The sequence below is a fragment of the Pygoscelis adeliae genome, unplaced genomic scaffold (genome assembly GCF_000699105.1).
Source record: "Pygoscelis adeliae isolate BGI_AS28 unplaced genomic scaffold, ASM69910v1 Scaffold14, whole genome shotgun sequence".
NCBI lineage: Eukaryota > Metazoa > Chordata > Aves > Sphenisciformes > Spheniscidae > Pygoscelis > Pygoscelis adeliae.
Window position 1 is genome coordinate 3,084,625 of NW_008825109.1, and position 22,859 is coordinate 3,107,483.

General features: G+C 37.5%; 1 protein-coding gene across 1 annotated transcript in view; it reads right to left on the reverse strand.

Annotated features, from left to right (window-relative positions):
• The window catches only part of FRY (furry homolog (Drosophila)), a 153,591-nt gene that overhangs the window by 89,193 nt on the left and 41,539 nt on the right, over positions 1-22,859 (reverse strand). Inside the window, exons 11-20 of the mRNA XM_009327862.1 lie at positions 22,743-22,844; positions 17,605-17,708; positions 16,979-17,087; positions 15,959-16,045; positions 13,988-14,159; positions 12,921-13,053; positions 8,417-8,524; positions 3,841-4,096; positions 2,547-2,729; positions 1,572-1,658 (exon numbers count right to left, since the gene is read on the reverse strand). Of these exons, the coding sequence (XP_009326137.1) occupies positions 1,572-1,658; positions 2,547-2,729; positions 3,841-4,096; positions 8,417-8,524; positions 12,921-13,053; positions 13,988-14,159; positions 15,959-16,045; positions 16,979-17,087; positions 17,605-17,708; positions 22,743-22,844 (1,341 nt within the window). The remainder of the gene's footprint in view (positions 1-1,571; positions 1,659-2,546; positions 2,730-3,840; positions 4,097-8,416; positions 8,525-12,920; positions 13,054-13,987; positions 14,160-15,958; positions 16,046-16,978; positions 17,088-17,604; positions 17,709-22,742; positions 22,845-22,859) is intronic.

Here is a 22,859-nt window from a genome sequence, read left to right on the forward strand (position 1 = left end):
GAATTAAGAGGCTGAAGCAGGCGCTTAAGCAGTTTTAATCCACTTTAGATCCTGCTACCTTCAGTGGCAAGTAGGGTTCTCATCATATCAACAAACCATTTCTCTACTGTAATTTAAATTTTGTCTTAAGAAAACAACTTTGTGGAATGAAAACTTAAAACACATGTATTTTGGCATCCTTATTATTCCCTTATCAGACCTCAAATAGGATGTAACAGTTGCCTGCATCCTGCATCCACTGTTACAAAAGTAATCACTGAATTACCACTCCCTGCTGTACTTGTCAGAAACCAGGTACACAGGCAACACATTTGCTTTGCTATAGTATTAATGCATAGAATTAAAGCACAAAATCCAAACCTTCACTTATAGAAACTGCAACATCCAAACCCAGATGCTGTTATTTCAGCTGAATTTCCTGATTCCTGGGTTACAGAGTCAGAATGTCTCTTGCTTGCTCAGTTTCTGATCCTGCAACTTTCCTGTTTTCAGCTGCACACGGCCTGACTTCACCACCAGTTTGATGTCCCCTTCCTACCCCAGGAAAGGGCAGTCATGTGGCAAGGAACAATTGTTGCTTTAAACTTCAACAGGCTGAAAAGTGCCCAGAACTGAGTTTCTGCTCTCTGGACATGGGCACTAATCTCTAAAATAGTATGCAAAACAAGTTCCCATATGTATCAGTTCTTCTGCTGATACTTTTTCATTCAAAATGCTCACTGTATCTCTGCTTCCTCTGGTGGCACGCTAGACACATCAGGCCCATGAGAGAGCGAAAGCAGAGATTCACCTCAGCTATGAATTACTCTAGAGCTTAGGCTGAGGTTTGCAGGCGGGGCCACTTCTGAGCATGCAAGGAAGCTAATTCCCTTCCGGAACAGATGATAGCAGTGAGTGACTTCCAAGCGCCCCAAGCATTAGGTGGTGCTGGAAATAAGACTTTGTCAATGGTTATTTTGGATGCAGGTCACATGTCCAGAATCTAGGTAGTTTTGATTATAAATGTTGTTATAATTTTTTTTCTATATGTAGTATCTTCTATATCCACAGTACGATTATTTTCATGGAACAGATTGTCTGGGACTTTGTGGAGCCTGGGAGCTCTTGGGTAGATGGCTGGAGCCTTAAGGCTGTATGATTTCTTTATATAAAAAGAATAAAGATTTCTTTATAAAAAAGATGGTGGCAAACTTTTTAGCAGGGCCTGTTGCAACAGGACAAGGGGGAATGGCTTTAAACTAAAGGGGGGTAGATTTAGACTAGCTATAAGGAAGAAATTTTTTATGCTGAGGGTGGTGAAGCACTGGCACAGGTTGCCCAGAGAGGTGGTGGATGCCCCATCCCTGGAAACATTCCAGGTCAGGTTGGACGGGGCTCTGAGCAACCTGATCTAGTTGAAGATGTCCCTGCCCGTGGCAGGGGGGTTGGACTAGACGACCTTTAGAGGTCCCTTCCAACCCAAACTATTCTACGATTCTATGATTCTATGATTCTTTGATTTCTAGCATGTCGGATATTTGTTATGTCCATGCGCTACGTAACACTAACAGTAACAGTAAAGTAATACTTACTGAATCCGAAACAGCCACATGAATAAAGCTTTCAAGAATAGAAGAACTCAATTGATCCATGACATCAATCATAGGCCTGTCATCATCCTGCATAACACAGAGAACACAAGTTAACTGCTCTCCTGACCAAATTATTTCCCTTCTTATTTTTCTGGTACATGAAATACAGCCACCTAAAGATTATGACATGAATCTAAAATGGCTAAAAAAATTCATTGGTAACAATGGGTGCATTTTGTCTTTTTCATATTAATCTTAGAACCAAGTCCAGGCTGTGGTTTGAAATGAAGTTAATTTGTGGCTATAGCTCACTGCTTACTGAACAAAAGCACATATCAGAAAATCCCAAATGACTTTGAATAGCTGGTATCAAAAGATTGAAAAATTAGCTTACTGTTTATTAAAGCATTCCTTTGCCAGGAACACACATATTTGTGTTCTTAGGCATTTAGATGGCTCACTGAGCTGTGACCGCCAACAGACAACATGACTCTCCATATTTCTATATCCATAAAAAAGACTTAGAGGTCTTTACTATACAAGGAAAATGTATGTGAATAATCTTAAATGTGTCTTATGCTGTGTTTTTTTACAAAATAGTATGCTACAGGAATGAGTTTCATTTCCAATACAAATTTATAATCCTGACAATACAAAAATGATCCACGCAGTAAAAAAAGGTTTTACAGTGCCTTTTACATTCACATCATGCCAAGAGAAAATATTAAGTTGCTGTATATGTTTCCCTTCAAATTCTTGTACAGGGCACGTTATTAATGTTGCGTTGTTGAGTACACAGAAAGGCTTGCAGTGTTAAGGCAAACAGAAATGGTAAGCTCAAACCAAATTCTTTTTTATAAACTAAGTGCATACCTGCTACACTGCAGCAATTATCTTAAAAGCAACTGTAATAGCAGTTTTGAGCTTTATCTTTGGAAAATTCTAATTCAAAGTTCCAGAAAAAGAAAATCATACCTCTGCCTGGCCAAGGGCCAGGAATAAAGCACGGATCTCTCTGAGGATTAAAACAGCTAGTTTACGTGTAGCAACCTGGAAACTACACAGCAGAACCAGTGCAAATCCTTCAACTGCATGTAGTACATTAGAATAGGGGCTTCTTTCAGACTGAATCCTGTGGCTGGATCCATTTGGTATCAACTAGAACAGTGGAAGGGGGGAAAAATAGAGTGAGAGTGTTGGAAAACCAGGTCTCCAAGACATACTCTATTTAACTAGGACATATAAAGAAACAAAATGCAGAGGCCATGTAAATGCTGAAGTAGGAGACTAACAGCATTTCCTCAAACAACCAAGTTTTCTTGCTTTAAGTCATCTTGTTCCACAAAACCAATATATGAGCAGAGTCCTTTATCCAAACCCCTCCCTCTAATTTGCAATTCAACTACCTGCTTTGTTCCATCCTCCACTAAAGAAATGAATGGCTAAGTCAGACTGTGAAGACTTCACACTTTTTCTACTCCAGATAGCAGGTCCTCAGGTCCTTCTCTGATCCTGTAGCAGGCAACACCTTATCTTGGTAGGTCGTCTCTAGAACCTCAGCCCATCAGTAAAGTGTAACAATATTTACTGAAAAATATTTGAGGCTTTGCCTTGTCTACATTTTTTGTAATACTATTATTACCTATTAATTAATGGTCCTCTGCAATATAATCAGACATCATGCTTGCCCAAAGGGAAAAATTTCCAATGTGATTGGGTTAGGAGATAAAAAGCCTGAAAATCATCTCTCATAGTGGAATTATCTGTGGGACAGTGCAGATGGGAGGTGCAGGAGCAAAGCTGCTCAGTTCCCAGGAATGTTTGTAACACATGAAGACAGCAGGCTGTAGAAACAATCGGGTTCTCTGATGTTTTTGAATCAACCAAATGAAATGGCTACGGGAAGGAAAGATCCACTTCACTCTTCTCAGCGTTCCCACTAGCATTATCAATCAGTTTCAGTCCTGGGAAAATGTCCTTCTGCCACATCTACATACACATATTTCACTTTATGTGCTTCTGTTGATGTGCATATTTCAGTTTGACATGCATTCTCTTATGTTGCTCAACAACAATAACATCTGCCGTGTTACACAAGGACATAGCTGTCCTAAAAATTAGCTGAACTAATTACCTTAAAAAAACCTTACGTAGTGAATTCTTCTCAGGTGAGTAAACACAAAACACACAAACCACAGCAATACCAAGGAACATAATTTCTGCCTTCAATTAGTATAAATGCTAGGACACAGATCTCTCGATTTCATACCTCTGCAGATCTGTTTTTTGCCTGTTCAGAAGCTTTTCCTGGAGTGTGTATTACAAGCTTCCATTGTGTAAGCAACTGTAGCAGCAACTTCAGTGAAGTATCAAGAAGGGTATGATGCATATCATTCACTTCACGTAGCAGAAAATTAGTAAAACCAAAGAGTACATCCTCCCGCCAGTCAACAAAGTCAACAAGTAGACCCTGAAGAGAATTCTGTGCAATGTGTCGAAGTTCATCATCCATATGGATAGACAGCCTGTAAGTAAACGTACATGTCAGGTAATAAAAATCTAAGGAGTGTTTATTGTGGGAAGGAGCGTATGTTTCTCAGTAACTTAACGCTAACAGAAAATTCCCAATGACAATGTAAATTTCAATGATGCTATCAGGCTTTCATTATTACTGACCACAATTAACATCCTTAACCTGTTTTTATGCTGTAATTGTTGCTACAACAGTGCTTGAACATATTCATGGATCCAAAAGAAGTCTTTGTTCCACTCCTAAAAGATAGTATCTTTTCATAATTTGTTCATAATTTGGCAACTTTGCTGTCTCCCCGAACCAAGTATACTTTTGATTTACTCACTTACAAAATAACTTCTATTGAGTTATGATAACAAAAGGCTTACAGGTTAATACATAATTTCACAATTTACGTATTTATTTGTTTACTTTCAATATAAAAATAAAGGAATCGCAACACCTCAGCTGCCTAACAGTTAAAATGAATCTTTAGCCAAGAAGCAAATCACAATTATTGAAAGCAAATCTTCAAAAGAAATAAAAAGAAGCATTTGAGTTTAAAAACTGCTTCATGTTTTAAACAACTTAGGATAGGGAAATGGGAAAAACAAACTCAGGACTTTCCATACTTTTAAAGCCACATCAGACACCCCCGAAGTCCTTCTGAAAGATGGTGCAATTGTAAATCCCATTTTCAAATTTTATTTCCTTCTGTATTTGCATCATGTTGAAGTTCTTTTCAACATAAAAATTCTATATACTTTCTTTTGACACAAAAACTATCAAACCACTTCTGTGTTGGTAGCTTGGCAGAATAAAGTAAATTCAGATCAGTGTGTTCTGCAATTTTTGGTTCATTGCCTTTATGATGTATTTTGTTTTTATTACCCATGAGACTGTAAATTTCCGTAGTGTGTATGAACTCATTTTCAAAGTATTTTATCTACATTTACTCTACATAGTTGAAAACGAGAACGCACTATAAAGAAATGGACAGAAAGCTAGGAAAAAAAACCCAAAACAGCCAAATGGAGTGGAACCAAATTCCATTCAGTTGGAAGTGTATGATGAGATGCGGCTCATTACAAATTTGGTTCATTATAGCTGCCTAATTGGGAGGTAGGGGACATTTCAGTTAAGTCGAAGGAAAGCAACTGCCATGAAACTTCACCTCTGGTGAATATGACTCCAAAAATAACTGTTATGCTTTAATAACCATGTGACTTTCTATATAAATTTGGAAACACAGTATTTTGTTGTGCTAAGAAAGGACCATTTTTGTCTCCTCTTTGGAATGCCAAAACCAGAAAAAGAAGCAAAACCCCTGAGACTATGATTAAGTCATCCATGAAATGACTTCCACAATGACACAAAGTAATAATGGAAAAGAGGATACAAAAGAGACACGTCTCTAAGCCCACGTTACTGTGCAACGGCATTATCAAATGAGGTGAACTTCAAATTGAGCGTAAGAATGCATTATGTATTACCACTATAAGACAGGTAGCTTGAGGAAGAAAGTAAAAGTTTGGTTTTTTGCACTTGAGTCAGTTAAATTTAAGACCTACTTGGGAATTTTTAATGAATGGTTTCAGTGGTCAGTGAAAGGGCAAAAGGTACAGTATATACTTGACATCTACTTTATGGCTTATAATTTGAATACAGCTGTCCTGGAAGAAAGTCTAGCTGCTGAGTTACAGACTCCTTCTGGAAAAAGCCAAAAGACGTGTTATGAGGATGAAAAATTCCAAACTCCAAAATTCACCAAACTGTGAATAAAAGAACCCATTAACCCGAAGATGTTATTTTATCTTTAGTGAAAAGAAAATATTTAACAGCTTTCCATCCCAACAACACAGCCCCACACAAATCCCTGGCAGAACAGCTTCTCGGGTTCTTTTCAGAAACAGAAACCTCACCTCGTCACAGTTTTTTATCCCTGTATTGATTTTAGTCTCTGACCCAGGAAAGACACAATATTGTAATGCAGTGTTCTCTAGAACAGCAAAGACTTATCTCCTGGGACTACTTTTTCATAATTGGGAGAAGTAGTCAATCTGGACCCAAATAAACATACATAGTATAGAGAATGTAGAAGCAGCTCTGGTGCTGGGGTAGTCTGGAGACTTAGATTGAGATTAGGCCAGGTATTAATTCCTTAAACAGTTTATTACTTTCTTCTCTGCAGCTATATTTTTGTAGACTGTTTTCAATCCACGCTGTCCCAAACTAAATAGACCTAATTCTTTCAACCCACTGATCATTCTTTCTCTTGTTCTCTGGTCAGTCTCTTCTTCAACTGCAATGCTCCAGCTTGGACATTGTTCTCCAAATCAGGCATCCTTGATACTGATTAGACCAGAAAAACTTTTTCAAAAATCTTTTAGACTTATTTCTATTTATACGTGTGAATAAGGTTTGCCTTTTCATAGGAACATCACTTTTTTGTCTATGTTCAGTTTGTGATCCTGCTCTGCAATACTGAGACTCTACCCAGTTATTTCAACACCATGCTATACATCTCCTGAACTATGAACTGTCTGTTAACTGCTTTCCAACCTATTATACATCCACTTACTTTTACCTAAATTGTGTTTCCCTTGCTTACACTTGAGAATCTGATTTAAAACAGTATCAATGTCTCAAAGATGCTGTAGCATCAGTACATGTAGGAGATGAGAACAGATTCCCAAAGGTCCCCTTGTGGGGAAAGGCTGAGCATGTAATTGCTTCCAGAGTTGCTCTAGAGATGCTGTCCTCAACTCCTCTTGATGTCTCACTTCTTCTCACAGTCAGAGTCAGATAACCCAGCAGACCTACTGCTTGCATTGTCCCAGCACGGAAATTACCTGAGGAATGTTTACAAACTGATTGTGGCTAAAGAATCACAACTGACCTTTTCTGCATGAAGTTTGATGATAGAATAAAGATAGACCAGTGGTTACATTGACAGTTGTGAGACTTAAGGAGAGAAGCACCAATTTATGAAGAAATCCACATTGGTCTCCAAACTTTCTTAAGAGCAGTGACAGGTCTGACCTGGACAATCCTCTGTGATCGAAGAGCTGTGACCAGAATGGATATGTGCTTTCTACCAGCTCAGTTAAGGCCATTACTAAGGACAGAAAGCTAGTTAAAATATTGGATTAAAGGAAAACATGTCCTTTTTCATTTTCCTTAAGCAGAATTGATGCTACTATTTAATATGGTACCTGTATAATTTGATAATGTAATGATTTAAAACAACCCACAAGTGATTTATAGCAGAGGATGTAAACACAAGGAAATCAAGCCAGCCATGCACCACAGCACACCTACCCCTGGCTGCAATTTTGGCTTGTTTGGCTGTCTGCACTCTTTACTGCTAGCAGAATTAATTGTTTCACTGTTTTAGCACATCACTGGGAGTTGGGTGTTCATAGAGCAGAAAAAACTGCTTTTGCATGTAACACTCTGACTCCCACACCTGCCATTCCTCACAGATGTTTCAAAAGCAAGAACGGAGCGGCAAAGGTTGCTTTGTCACAGTTACCTGAGAGCAATATGCTGCAAGGGCCTCGTGGCTTGATTTACCACCATAATCCACTTACATAAATAACACATGCTGGAATCTTTGACTTGGATACTAGAACTGAAATGTAACAGACTTTTCTGTACTGCCCAGTACCTGTTATCATAATTATTTGCAGTAAGTCACTGATTTGATGTCCTGAAACCTAAACTGTTTTAGCAGTCATGTGTTGTAGACTACCTTCTTCCGTGAAGTCTACCTAGATAAATTCAATGGACCCCAAGCAGGGAGGATATGAAATTTAAAATTACCATTTTCTTTATTTTCTGTCTTATAGTAAAGAAATAATTTATTTTAACTAAAATAATTATTATCAATTAAAAAGTATTTGGAAAGATACCACATCTAGCACATTCTGTTTTATCGAACAGACATGTGGCAATCATAAATCAACTCTAAACAGGTATCTCCACGTTTTTCCACTACACAGAAAAGATGTTCTCTCCTGTTAATTAGAATGCTGTGATGGTTAAAAAAAAGGCAATAGATGGTGAATATCATGAAGAATAGTGAATATCATGTAATCTACATACTGATGGAAGAGAGTTTTGGATGACATATCTACTCTTATAAAATTAGGAGTCCATAATATAAACACAATGCCTTTAAAAAGATGCTAGGGCTTTTATGTTTTATCCATTAATATCAGATTACTTTTTTATAAGCATATGGTTTTGTCTAAGAAACAGTTATGCATTCTGTGGCTCAGTTTTTCATTCTGTTCCCCCTGAGTAGTCATTTAATGCTTGAACAGCTTACCTTGCCAGCAAGTCGATCAACTCAAGTTTTGACATTCCATCAGGAAGCAGTCGAGGAATAGCAGCAACACATGTTCTGAACAGATCAATTTTTGGTTTTCTTTCACCGCTGAAAAATTAAAACAGAATTTTGACTAAGCTTAAGAAGTAACTGTGTTAAATGATCCACCTACAGTTTTTCAGAAAAGGGTTGGACATAATGGAGTGCCAGAGGCCTAGTAAGAACATCAGGATAGAAAGCTAGACCCTATAAATTAAATAAGAAGGAAACATGAATGTATGTTTCCATTGAATAAATGGTTTTGGTTTTGACATTTTTCATGTATCATATCTATACAGTACTTGAAAAATCAATTATTACTGACTCACTTGTTCCTCTCAGAGGAACTGGCAGATATATCAAGATGGACTTATAATGTAGGGGAGTTTCTCCATCAAGATCAGCGTTTGCATGATGCAAGCTTTGGATGAGGCAATGAGGAAAAAGTTGGGGTGTTCCCCATCGCAGTGCAGCTATATTACACCAGTTGTATAAAGCAAATAGCAGATATGTAAGAAGTCCAAGTAACAAGACTGAAGATCCAGACAGTTGCCCTCAATAGGGCACAGATCTGTGGAAATCGCACACCACACACTGTTACACTGAAAAAGAAGCATAATTTAGAGGTAGGTATGGCCAGAGAGTTTCTGTTGATCCTTGCCTGAGATAGCAGCACTTTAGCAACCATTATGAGCTAAAACATGTTTTAGTAGCCCCAAGGCTGCTCTGATCTGTGGAATGGCTCAACTGCTCCCTAACAGCCTGGAGAAGTGGCTGAGTCTAAAGTTCAGCATGAACCAAAAACTAGGTTGGGAGTCCTTAAGTCTTCTAAAAGTAGCTCAAGTTTTAGCTGCTGATTATTTTCACAACAGATGCAGTTGTTTTCTGACTTGTTTCCAATATTTTTTGTAAGAATGCAGATTAAAGAAGTCCTTAGACAGACCCGAAAATGTGGTTTTTTATTTGCTCATTTTTAACCCAATGATCCATTATTTGATGATTGAGTATAGAGGAAATAACCAAAGCATAACAGCATTTCAAACTGTACAGTCTTTCCCACAATATTACTAATTATTAGCCTGTAATATGCTTTGGAGGAATCAAAAGAGCAAGGTCCTATTTAGGGATCCTACTAAAAAACATGCAGAGAAAGACTGTTCCTGCTTTAATATGCTTCCGATTAGAAAAGAATGGGGGAAAAAGAGAGACACCAAGAAGCAAGGTACTTAACACCACACTGAAATTCACTGACAAAACAGAAAATGAACCTAGTTTTACTGCACTCTAGTCCAATGCCCTACTTACTACATTACTCTGCCTCTCCACCCAACAGAGGACATTGCATTTGGATACCTTCTGTGTTCAGTCACAGAGAAAGCTTGAATGCAATACCATCTCACAAGTCTAAAATAAGATTTATAGAGTAACACTGCGCATTCACTGAAATAATGGGTACAGAAAAGGCATAAACTGACACTAGGCTTACTTAATTCAAAGATTAAAGACAGGTCTTTAGTGAATACCATTCTTTCTCTTAATATCTTATACAGTTATCAGCTTGGATATGTATTACGTTAATAAAATAATATGATGATATTAGATATTAATCTACTGACCTAAATTGTGCAATGAGGGGAAACTACTCTAACAATGAATTATCTCTGTCTCATTGTACCTGTATCCTGTATCGTAACAGATAGAACCTGAAAGAATGTTTCAGCAATTGATTTGAAAAAGAGTAAAACACAACATCTCATCTGAGAAGTTGGTTATAAACCTTGAAATATTACTCCTAATGCAAATATTAGCTGCATTAATAATTAGTGCAAAATATATTTTTAAAGTTGTAAACAGTAAAGTGCCATTGGTAATTTTATCTGCAGGCAAGCCAACGAGTCTTCCTTGCTGACTTGAAATGGAAAGTGAGCTTTGCAGAGTTTCCTTACTATCAGTGCCCGGCAAGGGTAAACAGTTTGTGCATTTAAAATGGAGGCATGTAAAATAATAGCCTGAGAGGAAACTGTTATGAAGACAAATGAGTAATTATTAATAAATATAAAATCTGTGGGTGTTCTGTGGCTTATCAGCTGCTCAGAAGACTAGCACGAGAAGATCCAAATCTGAGGCTTAAGTTCCCAACTTATCTGAGCTACGAGGCACAGCACAGGAAGTATCTGGCAAGGGGGGCCTCACAGGGCTCCGCAGTCATCTCTGGCTGACTCAGGATCCAACAGGACGAGCGCTGGATGAACACACCAACAGCTGTCCTCACCTGGAAGCTTGTGTTTCCATACCAGCAGCATCAGATTTTACTTAGGTATTGCCAGCAAAAATCTTTGAAGTACTTGCAAGAACAGGTTTGTATATTAGAAAAATGGATGCCCTATTCTGACTAGACATTGGAAAGTAATTATAACCCATATTGAAATTCATATCCCAGTGGAGGATGCAAAGAATGCTCCTTAGTCAGGATTTTAGTAACACTCTTCAGAGTGGCATTTACTACTTCAACAATAAATGCTTGAAGGATCAGTCATTAAATACAGAAGCATGTCTAACACTGCCAAAGAAAATTCCAGAATCTGTATACTTTAGTATGTTACGACTATTCATTGCCTAGCTACTTCCCTCTGATTCTTATTTTGTTATTAAAAATAGCATTATGATATTCAGTTTATACAATAACATTAACTATATGTAAATATGACAAAAGCCATAACTTTAAAATATAGATAAATGTAGTGTTGTATCTATATATTAAAGCCCATAAGAACTCAAAATAAATATGTAACTCTAGTGAAGCATGAAGTTCTGTGAATAAAATGATAAGCAATTACATAAAAACAATATATTGGCTTTTCCAGTTACGCACAATGCAGGTTTTAAAAGGGCCATTTTAAATGCTGATAGGAACAGCTAATGATGTTCTTCATGAGTTCACATGATTTTAGATCAACTGATAATTAAGCATCCCAGATATTTTTTTTCCTTGGAAGAACATGTAAAAATGTGTTCTAATGTGTTTTTCCTTTCAAATGTATATATTAAGTTATAGCTCATCTGGATATAAAGTACAACACAAAAATACAGTAACTTGCATGTCTAGATCTTCCAACCTTAAAATCTTTATGTCTCTGATAAAAGTTACTACCAAACCATAAGACTTCCTGAAATTCAAAACACTTTAAAATCTATTCTTTCACTGCCTCTAAAAATAAACAACTTTGGTGATGTTGAGAAACCATAGAAAGGACATTTACAGCTAAGGTTAAGTACACTTCTTACCTAAGTGCTCAAGGTTTTACTATGCAATTATCTTTTGGGAATAAAATGTGAGTTTCAAAACTCACTTTCCCTCTTGCAAAAGCCTGGATACCCAAAATGGTTATGAAAATGCCTGTAAGTACTGAGCAGTATACTGGGTAGTACTATAAGAAAAATGAATTATTATCGGATAGTAATATTGGCATTTAATATAAATAAAGTAAGACAATGCTAAAGACACAAAGATCTTACAATCTCATCTACACAGTCACAGCAACAAGGGCAGAGGAAGGACATTAAAACATGAAGATTGTATCAGCTGTAAAAGGTAGTTGAATTTGATCAGTCATTGCAGTCTATCTACCACTCAAGCTATTTTTAGCAAGTTGTCTTTTTTTATTTTTAACAGTATATGAAAAAAACATCTCAAAGAGACCAATGTCCTTTTCATTACACCTCAAACTTTTTTCCAGGGGTTGTTTCCCTTCTAGCATAACTACCAGGTCCACCTCTGTAACAGGGAAGATATGCAAGGTCTCCTTACAGTTGGGATCTCTACAATCCGTGCTCTGCATGTGTCAAATTATGTCTCTGTGGTCTCTAAAGTCTACTAGACGTCCACCTCACTACAACTCTCTCCAGGAAACTTCCCTCATTAATAATTTTGGATGAGAGTGTAAAATGCTGCTGTGCAACACTGCTTGAGACGTACTGATTTGATTCTGTTCCAGTGGGGTACTGCTTAAATCCAAGACTCTTGTCACAAAATGACTTGGGTTTATAATTAAGATTTGATTTTGATTACAGGCATGAATAGTAATTTTGAAAGATTATTATTAATAGGGATTTACAGAATTTGTTGCATTCATTTTGAAGTTCAGTGATGCAAATACACCCTGAAACAGTATTCTGAGCATAGGCTGACAGGTTTTCCTCTCTGGGCTTTCAACTTCTACTACCTAAACATTCATAGGATTCACACATGATTTTGGCTACATTGAGAGCATTAGTTCAATTCCAAACACTGCAACAGGCAAAGAAGTACAATCAACTTGTCATAAACAGTTTTTCAAAGTATATACTAATCAAGCTAAATGTTCCTATTTCTTGCTGTTTCTCTGATGACTCATGATAAGACAGAAAAAAAGTTCTGAAATTACATCTCAATATTTTATGGGATTTACTGTTCTTTAGCACTCACGTAATCATGTCTTCAGGTTCTTTGTTAAGCATCTGTATGTTGGTTAGCATCATGCACCGCCCCACTTCCTTGTCAAGATGTCTGAGTATGTTGTCCACAGCTTTTCTTACTTGAGAATAATATAATGACATACCTGCAATAATAGGCATTTTTGTATAATTTGGGATATTTATAGATACATGTATTTTGAAAAAGAAAGCTGCTTACTCATGCTGTGCTGCATGAATTAAGAAAAAATTCATGAGCTCATGAGATAGCATATGAACTGAATTAGTGACAGCACTAAATACTATGTCTGTTGTACATTTGAACAGCAGTGGGTCTTACACTGCTTATTTTCTTGATATTACTACAATGATCGAGCAACAGTATAACACAGGCCTTTGTCGCTGGTGTAGAAATATGTAGACTTTGTTTCATTCACATAACTTTGGGGACTTAATGAAGTGCTAAGGTGAGTAGCCAAATTTTCTTTTTTGCCAGCAAAAACAGGCACCTTCAAGGCATCATACAGAAGCTCTTTTCCTGCAGCACAGGATTCTCTCTCTACATTGACTACTTAGGAAGCCCAAGGTAACGGTGCTTTTAACTTAAGCACTTCAGTTCAGCTTTATTTTACATTTTAAAGTTTTTTCCATTTTGAAAGTTTCACTTGGTGTGAAATATTGCAATTAAAATGAGGATATGAAAGGAATCTGCTGGTTTTCAAAGCTGGTACATTTTCTGAGCACAGGCACTGTTTCGAATAAGATGAATATCCATGAATAAACACAGCTATTCAACACTGGAAGAAGCTAATTCTTAACTATCTCTGTACTTAATGCCGCCAGAACACAGGGTTGCTACCACTTGTGTAGCACCACTGAAGACTTTTCCTGAAAGTAATTTAAAAAACCAGTATTTGTCAAACTAAACCATATATTTCATTAGAATGCACAATAAAGTAAATGTTTACAGTAAGGAAATCAATTAATACTTAACAATAGTAAATTATTCTGCTCAGGTACTGAAGACTTTTTCACATTAATTCTCATTCAAGTTTCTGTATTGTCCATTCTCTTACTGACCTATCATTTTAGCTTCCTCCTCTGTAAGAGTTTTGCTCAAATACGTTTTCTTCACTCTGAGAGTGTTTCCAGAGGGAAGGACAGCTCCAGTCACTGGCATTGGAGGTTCACCATCTTTTTGCTGCAAGCTATCAGCAATTACCAAGAAAGCTCTCAGACCAATATTCATTCTCTGTAAAGTTCAGAAGATGAATGAGTATCGTAATCAAATAATCATATTCTACTCATATTCTTCAATCACTTTGAAATTTTGGCTATGTACTTGCCAGCACTTCCTCTGTATCTCCACTGCATTGACTAGTCTGATATGTTTTACAAAAAATGCCCATGAAATAAATTGTGAATTCTTATCTGCACTACGAGCAGTGCTCTCTCCTCTCAAAACTTTATTTCTAAGTATTTTCATTAGTACATTATCTCTTTATCTTCAGGACAAAACACATGCATTTGACCTTGAGTTTAGTAATACATCTTAACTGGACCTTCAGTTAAACACAAATGTCCTATGTGGTCATTATGAAAAAAGATCAATAACTGTCTTGAAAGGCCCCAGGGTTGACCATACTGTGTGAAAAGACTGGAATGGTGCTCAGCGCCAAAACTGCTATGTGAAAACACCAGGAAGATGAGGCTAAGTGACCTGAATGTCTTCAGGGAATTCTCCAGAGGAAAACTTACAGGCTTTGCATTGCAACGACTGAAAGACCAGAAAGTTTCAATTTCCCAGGAACGTATTCCAAAAACTCAGAGGCTGTCCTACTTACAATCTCCCAGAGATGCATTTACATAGATTATGGGTATTTTTTTAGAATGCTGAAGTCCATGCACATCAAAAAGTAGCCCCATTATTTCATTGTTTTTGGACTTACATTGCTGTTGAGAAACAGTAAAATTTCAGATGTTGATTCATGAGGAAGCTAAGGACTATGTCCATTCCCTACAAGCTCGGCTTCAAGCGATGCTAATACACAATGCCCTTTGCAGGACCTTCCTCAGTCAATACGGCAGGTGACTGACCCAGAATATGGTGGGGACTGCCTGCTCAAGAATTGTGTTTCATTTTTCTTTACTCTGCTGAAGAAAGATGAAAGCTGTGCTCAAAGTAAAGCTTGCCTTTCACTTTTGCTGCTTTTGACAGTAAAAAGTTTAGTCTACTTTTCCAAATATTTTTTTGTATCAAATATAATTTTTGTAAGGTAACTCATTCTATTTTAACATTTTAGTGAATAGATATGACTGTTTATACTGCAAGATTAATATGGACATATTTTATGAGATGATCACAAATGCTTTTTATTTTTCATGTGTTTATTCTTAATTTCCAAATGAAAATGTTTTCAAAATTATAAGCAAATACATTATTTTCAAGAGAATTTTTCATTATTTTACCACTTATTTTTATTTTGGGGGGGGTGGTGGTTTTGTTTTTGGTTTTTTTTCAGTTTTTCAAATTTCTGATTGTTTTCTCTAGGGAAAACACTAGAAAGCTGACTCATGACACTAATGCTCCTAGAGTTTTACTAGTCAGATTGGTAAAACTCTAATAGTTTTTTCTTTTTTGTCATCTTCAATTCTTCTTGGTTCAGGTACTCTTTTTCAGTAAAACTGTTTTGAAAAACAGTGAAATTGTTACAGAAAATTTATTTTTATATTAAAATAGTTTAAGGCATTGCATATAACAACAGGAGAGTGATAAGGAGATACTGTGATCAATAGTTTTATTTATCTTTTTGTTTTATACATTTGCACTACATCATGTTTGATAATCTTCGCTGAGGAAACATGAGATAGGCATAAACAGTGTGACATTTCACAGATCAAAGTCCATAGATGTCTTCTACCAATAAATCAAGTTCAAGATTTGGCCTGAAAACTGGACAAAGGTGAAAGCATGCTTAGAATGTAACCAGAAAGTAAATGTAGCACAGCACAATAAATACTAACTCAAAAAAATGCAGACGCACATCATACCTCAGGGTTGAGACTGAAAGCTTTTGCTGGTTTTCCAACACAAAGGAAGTCAAAGATAATTTCTTTCATTGCAAAATCTAAACGTTCCTAAAATAGTAAAAATATTGCAAATCATTAAGCTGCTCACTTCTGCTACTTATTTTCTTTAAGGCAACAGAATGTTGAAAACCAGTTTAATCAGGATGTATTTAAACGTACAGAAAAACAGATTTTCAGAAGTATGCAGAACATATTATCAGATCTAAGCTTTCAACGCTGCTGTATGTTGACAAATTAAAAAATTTATAGCATTTAAATAGAAAATGATCCATTTTGGAAATAAAGCTTTTAATTATTTCATTTAAACTGTGGTAATTATGGTACTAACATAGTATTTTTATATAAAAGGAGCTTGTTAACAGATGGCACAGTTCAGGGAAGATTTTAAGCATCTGTTTAATTCATTCTTATTCAGAGACTTTAAGCATGTGCTTAAGTGCCTTTCTCAATGGGAATGTTTTCTGAATCTAAGTAATAGAAGAGATGAAACTTCCAGCACTGAAGGTCAGTTTATTTTAGCAATTCCCATTTGAACTGATGAAAACTAAATGTGTCAGCTACATGAAGAACTTGGTTTTCCTCTGACTTACTCTGTGCAGTGCAACTCAATGTCCTATATAGTAGGAATGATTCAGTATCAGGACAAAATATGGCTTATTATTTTTAATTTTATTGACAGTCAAAGCCTGTCAACAAATCATTTTCTGACTTGCTGGCAATTCCAAAAACTGACAAAAAATACATTTGAGTTGAAGTGAAAACATTTTTATTTATTTTCAGTGGAATGACGTTAATCAAAACCTGTTGTTCAAAAGAAGTCTGCCCCGGCTCAATCTATAATGTTATCATTGCCTAGATGAAAGATACTGACAATGGGGTTGCAAAAAATTCAGACAATAGATGTTTACTTATTTGTTAATTTGTTATTGGGAAAAGAAGTTATTCATTAATTGGAAAGACATATGCATGGTTCTCCCATACCTGTGCAATAAACTGTATTATCTTCACAAAGATGTTTAGAGGCATATCTCTTGGCACAACACCACGGGACCCTTTTGGGAAAAGTGTTGTGATAATAGTAATAAGTCGACTGTAAAAGAGGGAAAAAAAGCATTAGACATTTCTGGACCTTGTAGACCTTCGCTTACTATGAAACGTAAGTTGGAAATCCTACTCCATTTAGAAAGACTAGAATGTATTTCCTTTGAAAGGAGAATGTAATGGGGTATCTTGTTCTGATCCTTTGTTACAAATTCAACGTAATTATATTATCTCATTATTACATTACAAATAACAATAAACCAGTCAATGACAGCCATAACAATGACCAGTCAAACAACATGCCACTACAAAAATATTTCTAACTTTAACCAGGCAAAGAGTGATTTTTAGTTCTTCCAAAAGCAGAAAGACTTTATACAGTGATTTTAATAGGTGGGAGAATAACTGATGGTGCCACAAAAGGGAATATTTTGTTGTGTACAGTTGTGTGTTTTACACATCAGGAATAGGTTCAATTCAAAGGAGTTCAGGAGAACTATAAAAGCTCTTCAGTGGCAACATCTACTCTACAAGGCTTGATTATCATTACAAATACAGCATCTTACCTTTGGGTAGCTGTGTTGCTTTCACATTTAATTCTGATCATGTAAACCCACAGTAGTCTGTACAGAGATTCCAGTGCAACTCGAGCCATTTTGGGGTCCTTATTCTAGAGAAACATATAACGTAAGAATAAACTTCAGGCACAAATTAGAAAGGAAGTTCTGCACTTAATGGATGTCAAGGTTCAGAGTTTTCATAATGACACTACAAAAAGATACAGCCTCATAGCTGCCCAGCACCCCATTCCTGTAGCTGCAAGATGCTTTTGCATCTGACTTATCTCTCCTGGTACTACTTAAGTTGTTGAAAAACCCAAGTATCAAGTTAGTTAAAGTAGATACATGTTACAATTTAAAATCTCTATTTGAAAATCACCTGAATTTGACTCCGAAAAGAAAACCTTATCTTCAGTTGATTCTGTCAATTCAAAAGCTGTTGCCCTATGGTGGAGACATGGTATGAAGAACACAGCAGATATAAATAAATGCACTGCACATATTCAGTAGTGAAAGGACAAAAATCTGTGGATGCTTAGGCTGACCTAATTAACATGGCATCTGGGATCAGCTGGACTGAATTGGATTATCTGTCTGGATTGCTGTTTATTTTTGGAAACTTTTGAACTAGTATAAGATTGTCTTCGGGTCTCTTTGGTCATACGCAGTTTTCTGTTTCTGTGGCAGTTTTAAGGGCTTTCTGAGTAGGGTGCAAGTATATGCAGTCCAATCAGATGGTCTCCCATGTGTTGGGCCATCCACTGGGTTAAACTTTGAGAGAGTCCAGTACACTTTGACCCGAGATAAGATTTGCCTGGCCCAACAGTGCAAATCTCCACTGCAAAGAGCTGAATTTTTGTCTGCAGACAAATGTTGAGTCACAGATCAAAGGCCGCGGTTTGATCAAAGAAACTGCAACCGATGCCATCAATAATTCTTGAATGTGTATTTGTCTAGGTCCTGCAAAACGGAAGGAAGACAACCCACCGATGATATGGGATATGGCTCCAACTTTCAACGTGGCATCTGTCACAAGCCTAGGAATAGGAACACTGTCCTTGGGTTGCAATTTCCATTTAACTCCTTGACAACACATTTTATACAATAAAGCTTTATATGGAACAGAAAACTGAAAATCCTTTTTGTTTATTATAGCAGCATACAATGGTTGTAGCACATGATTAGAGTAAGTAGTAAAAGGAATGACAAAATTTACATGGCCTATTAATCTTTGCAGGATTTTAAAATCATAACATTTGTTACAATCCATTTGTTTAATAACCTGTTTACTGTCAATCCATTTTTCATCAGGTATCATCATGTCAGTCCTTGTAAATTTCAGTCCTAAGAATTTGATTTCTTCAACAGGTGATGGAGTATGTTTATCAAAGTTTATTCTTACCCCAAAGCTTTCAAGAGAACAGCAGTCCCTGTGGCTAAATGAGTTAAGGTAACAAGAGCTTGTGTGGCACAGGAGGAAGTCATCCCTATAAGCAAAAGTCCAAATATTCCAATGACAAAATTGTTCAGCTGCAAGGGCAGTTGAGAAGAGATGGAGGAGAAAAGGGCTGAGACTGATATCATTGGAGCTTTCCAAAAACAGTAGACCAGTTTTCCATCAGAAACAGCAAGCTGCATGGCAGAAGCAGGATTGAGAGGAAGATGTTAAAAAGCCTGAGAAACATCCAGGGAAATCATGGGCATGTCCATGGGCAAGATCTGTGCAAGTGCATGGTGGTTGGGTGGCCAGTACTTTGGAAAGCACATAGCGTGTCTCCCTTTGGAAAACTGAGAGAAGTCCACCACCAATTGAGCCTCTTTAGTATTTCGAGGATTTTTGTCAACAAGAAAAACCCAGCTGGTAATCCTATTAGGACCAGGAGTATTTGGCCTAATATATCTGACATCTTCTTGGGGGTGTTGGTCGACAGCCGGCTGAACGTGAGCCAGCAATGTGCCCAGGCGGCCAAGAAGGCCAAAGGCATCCTGGCCTGTATCAGAAACAGTGTGGCCAGCAGGAGCAGGGAAGTGATCGTGCCCCTGTACTCGGCACTGGTGAGGCCGCACCTCAAATACTGTGTTCAGTTTTGGGCCCCTCACTACAAGAAGGACGTTGAGGTGTTGGAGCGTGTCCAGAGAAGGGCAATGAGGCTGGTGAGGGGTCTGGAGAACAAGTCTTATGAGGAGCGGCTGAGGGAGCTGGGGTTGTTTAGCCTGGAGAAAAGGAGGCTGAGGGGAGACCTCATCGCTCTCTACAACTACCTGAAAGGAGGTTGTAGCGAGGTGGGTGTTGGTCTCTTCTCCCAAGTAACTGGCGAAAGGATGAGAGGAAATGGCCTCAAGTTGCGCCAGGGGAGGTTTAGATTGGATGTGAGGAAAAATTTCTTTACTGAAAGAGTGGTTAAACATTGGAAGAGGCTGCCCAGGGAAGTGGTTGAGTCACCATCCCTGGAGGTATTTAAAAGATGTGTAGATGAGGCGCTTAGGGACATGGTTTAGTGGGCATGGTGGTGTTGGGTTGACGGTTGGACTCGATGATCTTGGAGGTCTCTTCCAACCTTAATGATTCTATGATTCTATGATTCTTCACTCAAGAGACAGGAGGTATTGGCACTGGCTATGGTTCCTTTACCACTGCTGGCAGTGCCCAACTCACTGTTGGTGCTGAAGAATTTGTCGAAGTTGATGTGGGCCTTTTGAACGCAGGAGCAGTCAGCGACAGAGCTCTGCCAGGATCTGCTCTGTTTCTTGATAGATAAGTGCTGCTGGCTTTTATTTGTTGTTGTTGCTCTTCTAGAAATTTCTTTTTCAATGCCTCTGCCTCTTCTTCTGTGATTGGCAGAGGAGCAACCGGACTGCCAGGAGCGACGCCCATTTTCTTTAATTCCTCCATTTCTCTTTTCCAATAATATGGCATTAGGTCTGGCCTATTCAGGCCAAAGGGATATTGTGTTGTACCCATGGATTTGTTCCTGAGATGGGCATTGTTTGACCCATTCTTTGTAAATTAAGTTCTGCACCCTCAGCTCAAATTGTACTGGAGCTTTCTCCTTGTCCCATGTAGTCTGGAGACAAGGAACTGTTGCTCCCACTGAAAAATTTTTCCTCTAAATGAAACACAGTGCTTTGACTCTCCCCTATATAGAATTCCTGCCTTGAATAGTTTTTTGTAAATGAAGTTTAGTTAACAATAAATGTTCCATTTCAAAACCAGGTTACTTATTAACTTTCACACCGCTTTCAACAGGATAGTATGAAATGCCCTTTGGCCAGAATTTGGCTAGGTCAAGTATTTCCATGTCCTGGCAGGAGTCTCCTTTATTAATTCAAGAGAAAAGTTTGTTTCCGTAAGATCAGAGATTTGCCAGTTTATATTAAAATCAGAGATATGATTAGAAGATAAACCTTTTAGCTTTCCCAGCGTATGCTTGACCTTAATGGTTTTGGGAAAGAGATTGTGCTTTATGGGGTGTGGAGGCTCCTGAGAAACCTGATCCGTTATGTGGTTCATGGGAACCCACACAAGATCGTGGAGTCCCATATACTGCCCTGGTGTGCACAACTCTCCTTCTAATGGAAGGATTTCTCCTTCTTGTTGATCTAGCTCTTCTTCCAGCTGCATGAGTTTAGTTTGGGCTTTGAGGTGCCACTCTGACTGGTGAAGTGATTGCTTTATGGTTGGGGCATCTCTTCCTCTGTACTGAGAAGGAGTGGCCAACCACGTTCTTAATTTAGCCATGTATTCAGCTACCTTACCTTCTCCCCAAACTAAAGATTGAATGTGCCACCACATTAATCTATGAGCCCTGTGAATAGAAGTATATGTCAACAAATTATAGGTGGCAAGGTGAATTCCAATTAGATTTTCAATTGGTAAGGTAGGAGCAACTTATATTTTCTGTAATAGTTTCAAATAATTTGTCAGGATCTCCCTAATTTTCAGAAAAATCTGTATTCCCAGCTGGCTCCTCAGAGATCTTACAGCTGTAGCTGCCTTTTCTAAAGCTTGTACAACCTCATAAAAATCCAAAAAATTAGTTGCAACAACAACGTTTATTTTCTGAATCTCTTTGCAAATAAGGTTCTAATACATCTTTAGCAAAATTAAGTAATTCAGGTACAGGTGGAAAGAAATCTTCAGACAGACTATGAACATTCTGAAGAGCTATTCTAACAGGAGGATCCATATGAAAAGAGTCAATACAAATTGTTTCAAAGACAGAGATAAAGTACAGCAATAAAGCAGCGGCAATAAAGGATGTAACATATACCTTGTTGACAAACTTGGGAATTCAACTTTTGGAGAACAGAGATTCCCTCCACAGTTTGCCTCTGAGCTGAGAAAGTGGTTGCATATTCTACCTGTGCCGTTTGCAGAAGCCTCCCAACCACTGGTTCATCAAGCAGCAGTTTGGAGGCCCTTCATTTGAGCTAACCACTTCACTGTGCTTCTTATATTGGACTTTTCAGGTAGGCACAGGATCATCCTTTCATATGGATCCACTTTAAGTGTGGAATGGGACATGAGTTATTGCGCAAGTAGAAGAAACATGGAGGAGTAGTAATGATAACTAGCATATGTGTATTGAACAGTATGTGCTGGCCAGGAACCACAGCTGATTGCAGTGGACAGTTAGTCTTAAACTTCAAAGATCTAACAAATGGTAAAGGAATAAGAATGGATATGTGGAGGAAACAGTTTAAAATAGTTTAGGGTTTTTTAATGCAACTTAACAGAGTGAAACAGGCAATGGAATCAGTGTCCTGCAACTAGTTCCATTCTGATAAAGTAATAACAAGGGCTTTGTTTTAGAATCCCTTTGTGAAAAAAGCAAGTTAATATTGGGTCAGTTTGGGTATGTCACTCGAGCTAATAACTTTCATCAACAATCTTGCCTGTTTCACAGCTGTTTGACGCAGGCTTGGTTTGAGCTAAAGAAACATAGAAATTCAAACTAGCCACAAGAACACTTTTTTGTTATTGAAAAAACCTGCACAGCTAAAGAATTTGTACTGTCGGGAATAAAATTATGTATGGAATCAGATAATAGCAATAATTCAGCACATTTACCTAAATGGATTTGCAGCAGATCAATAGTACATACTGAAGTTTTAATACAATATTAAAACCAGAAGATACTAACCTTGAGATTGGATAGGCAGTTGTTGAGGAAAATATGCCATCTGTTTAAAAAGAACTGCTTCTGACTGACACAAAGCAGGCATGTTACCAAAGGGTACAAAGCCTAAACAGGAAATGG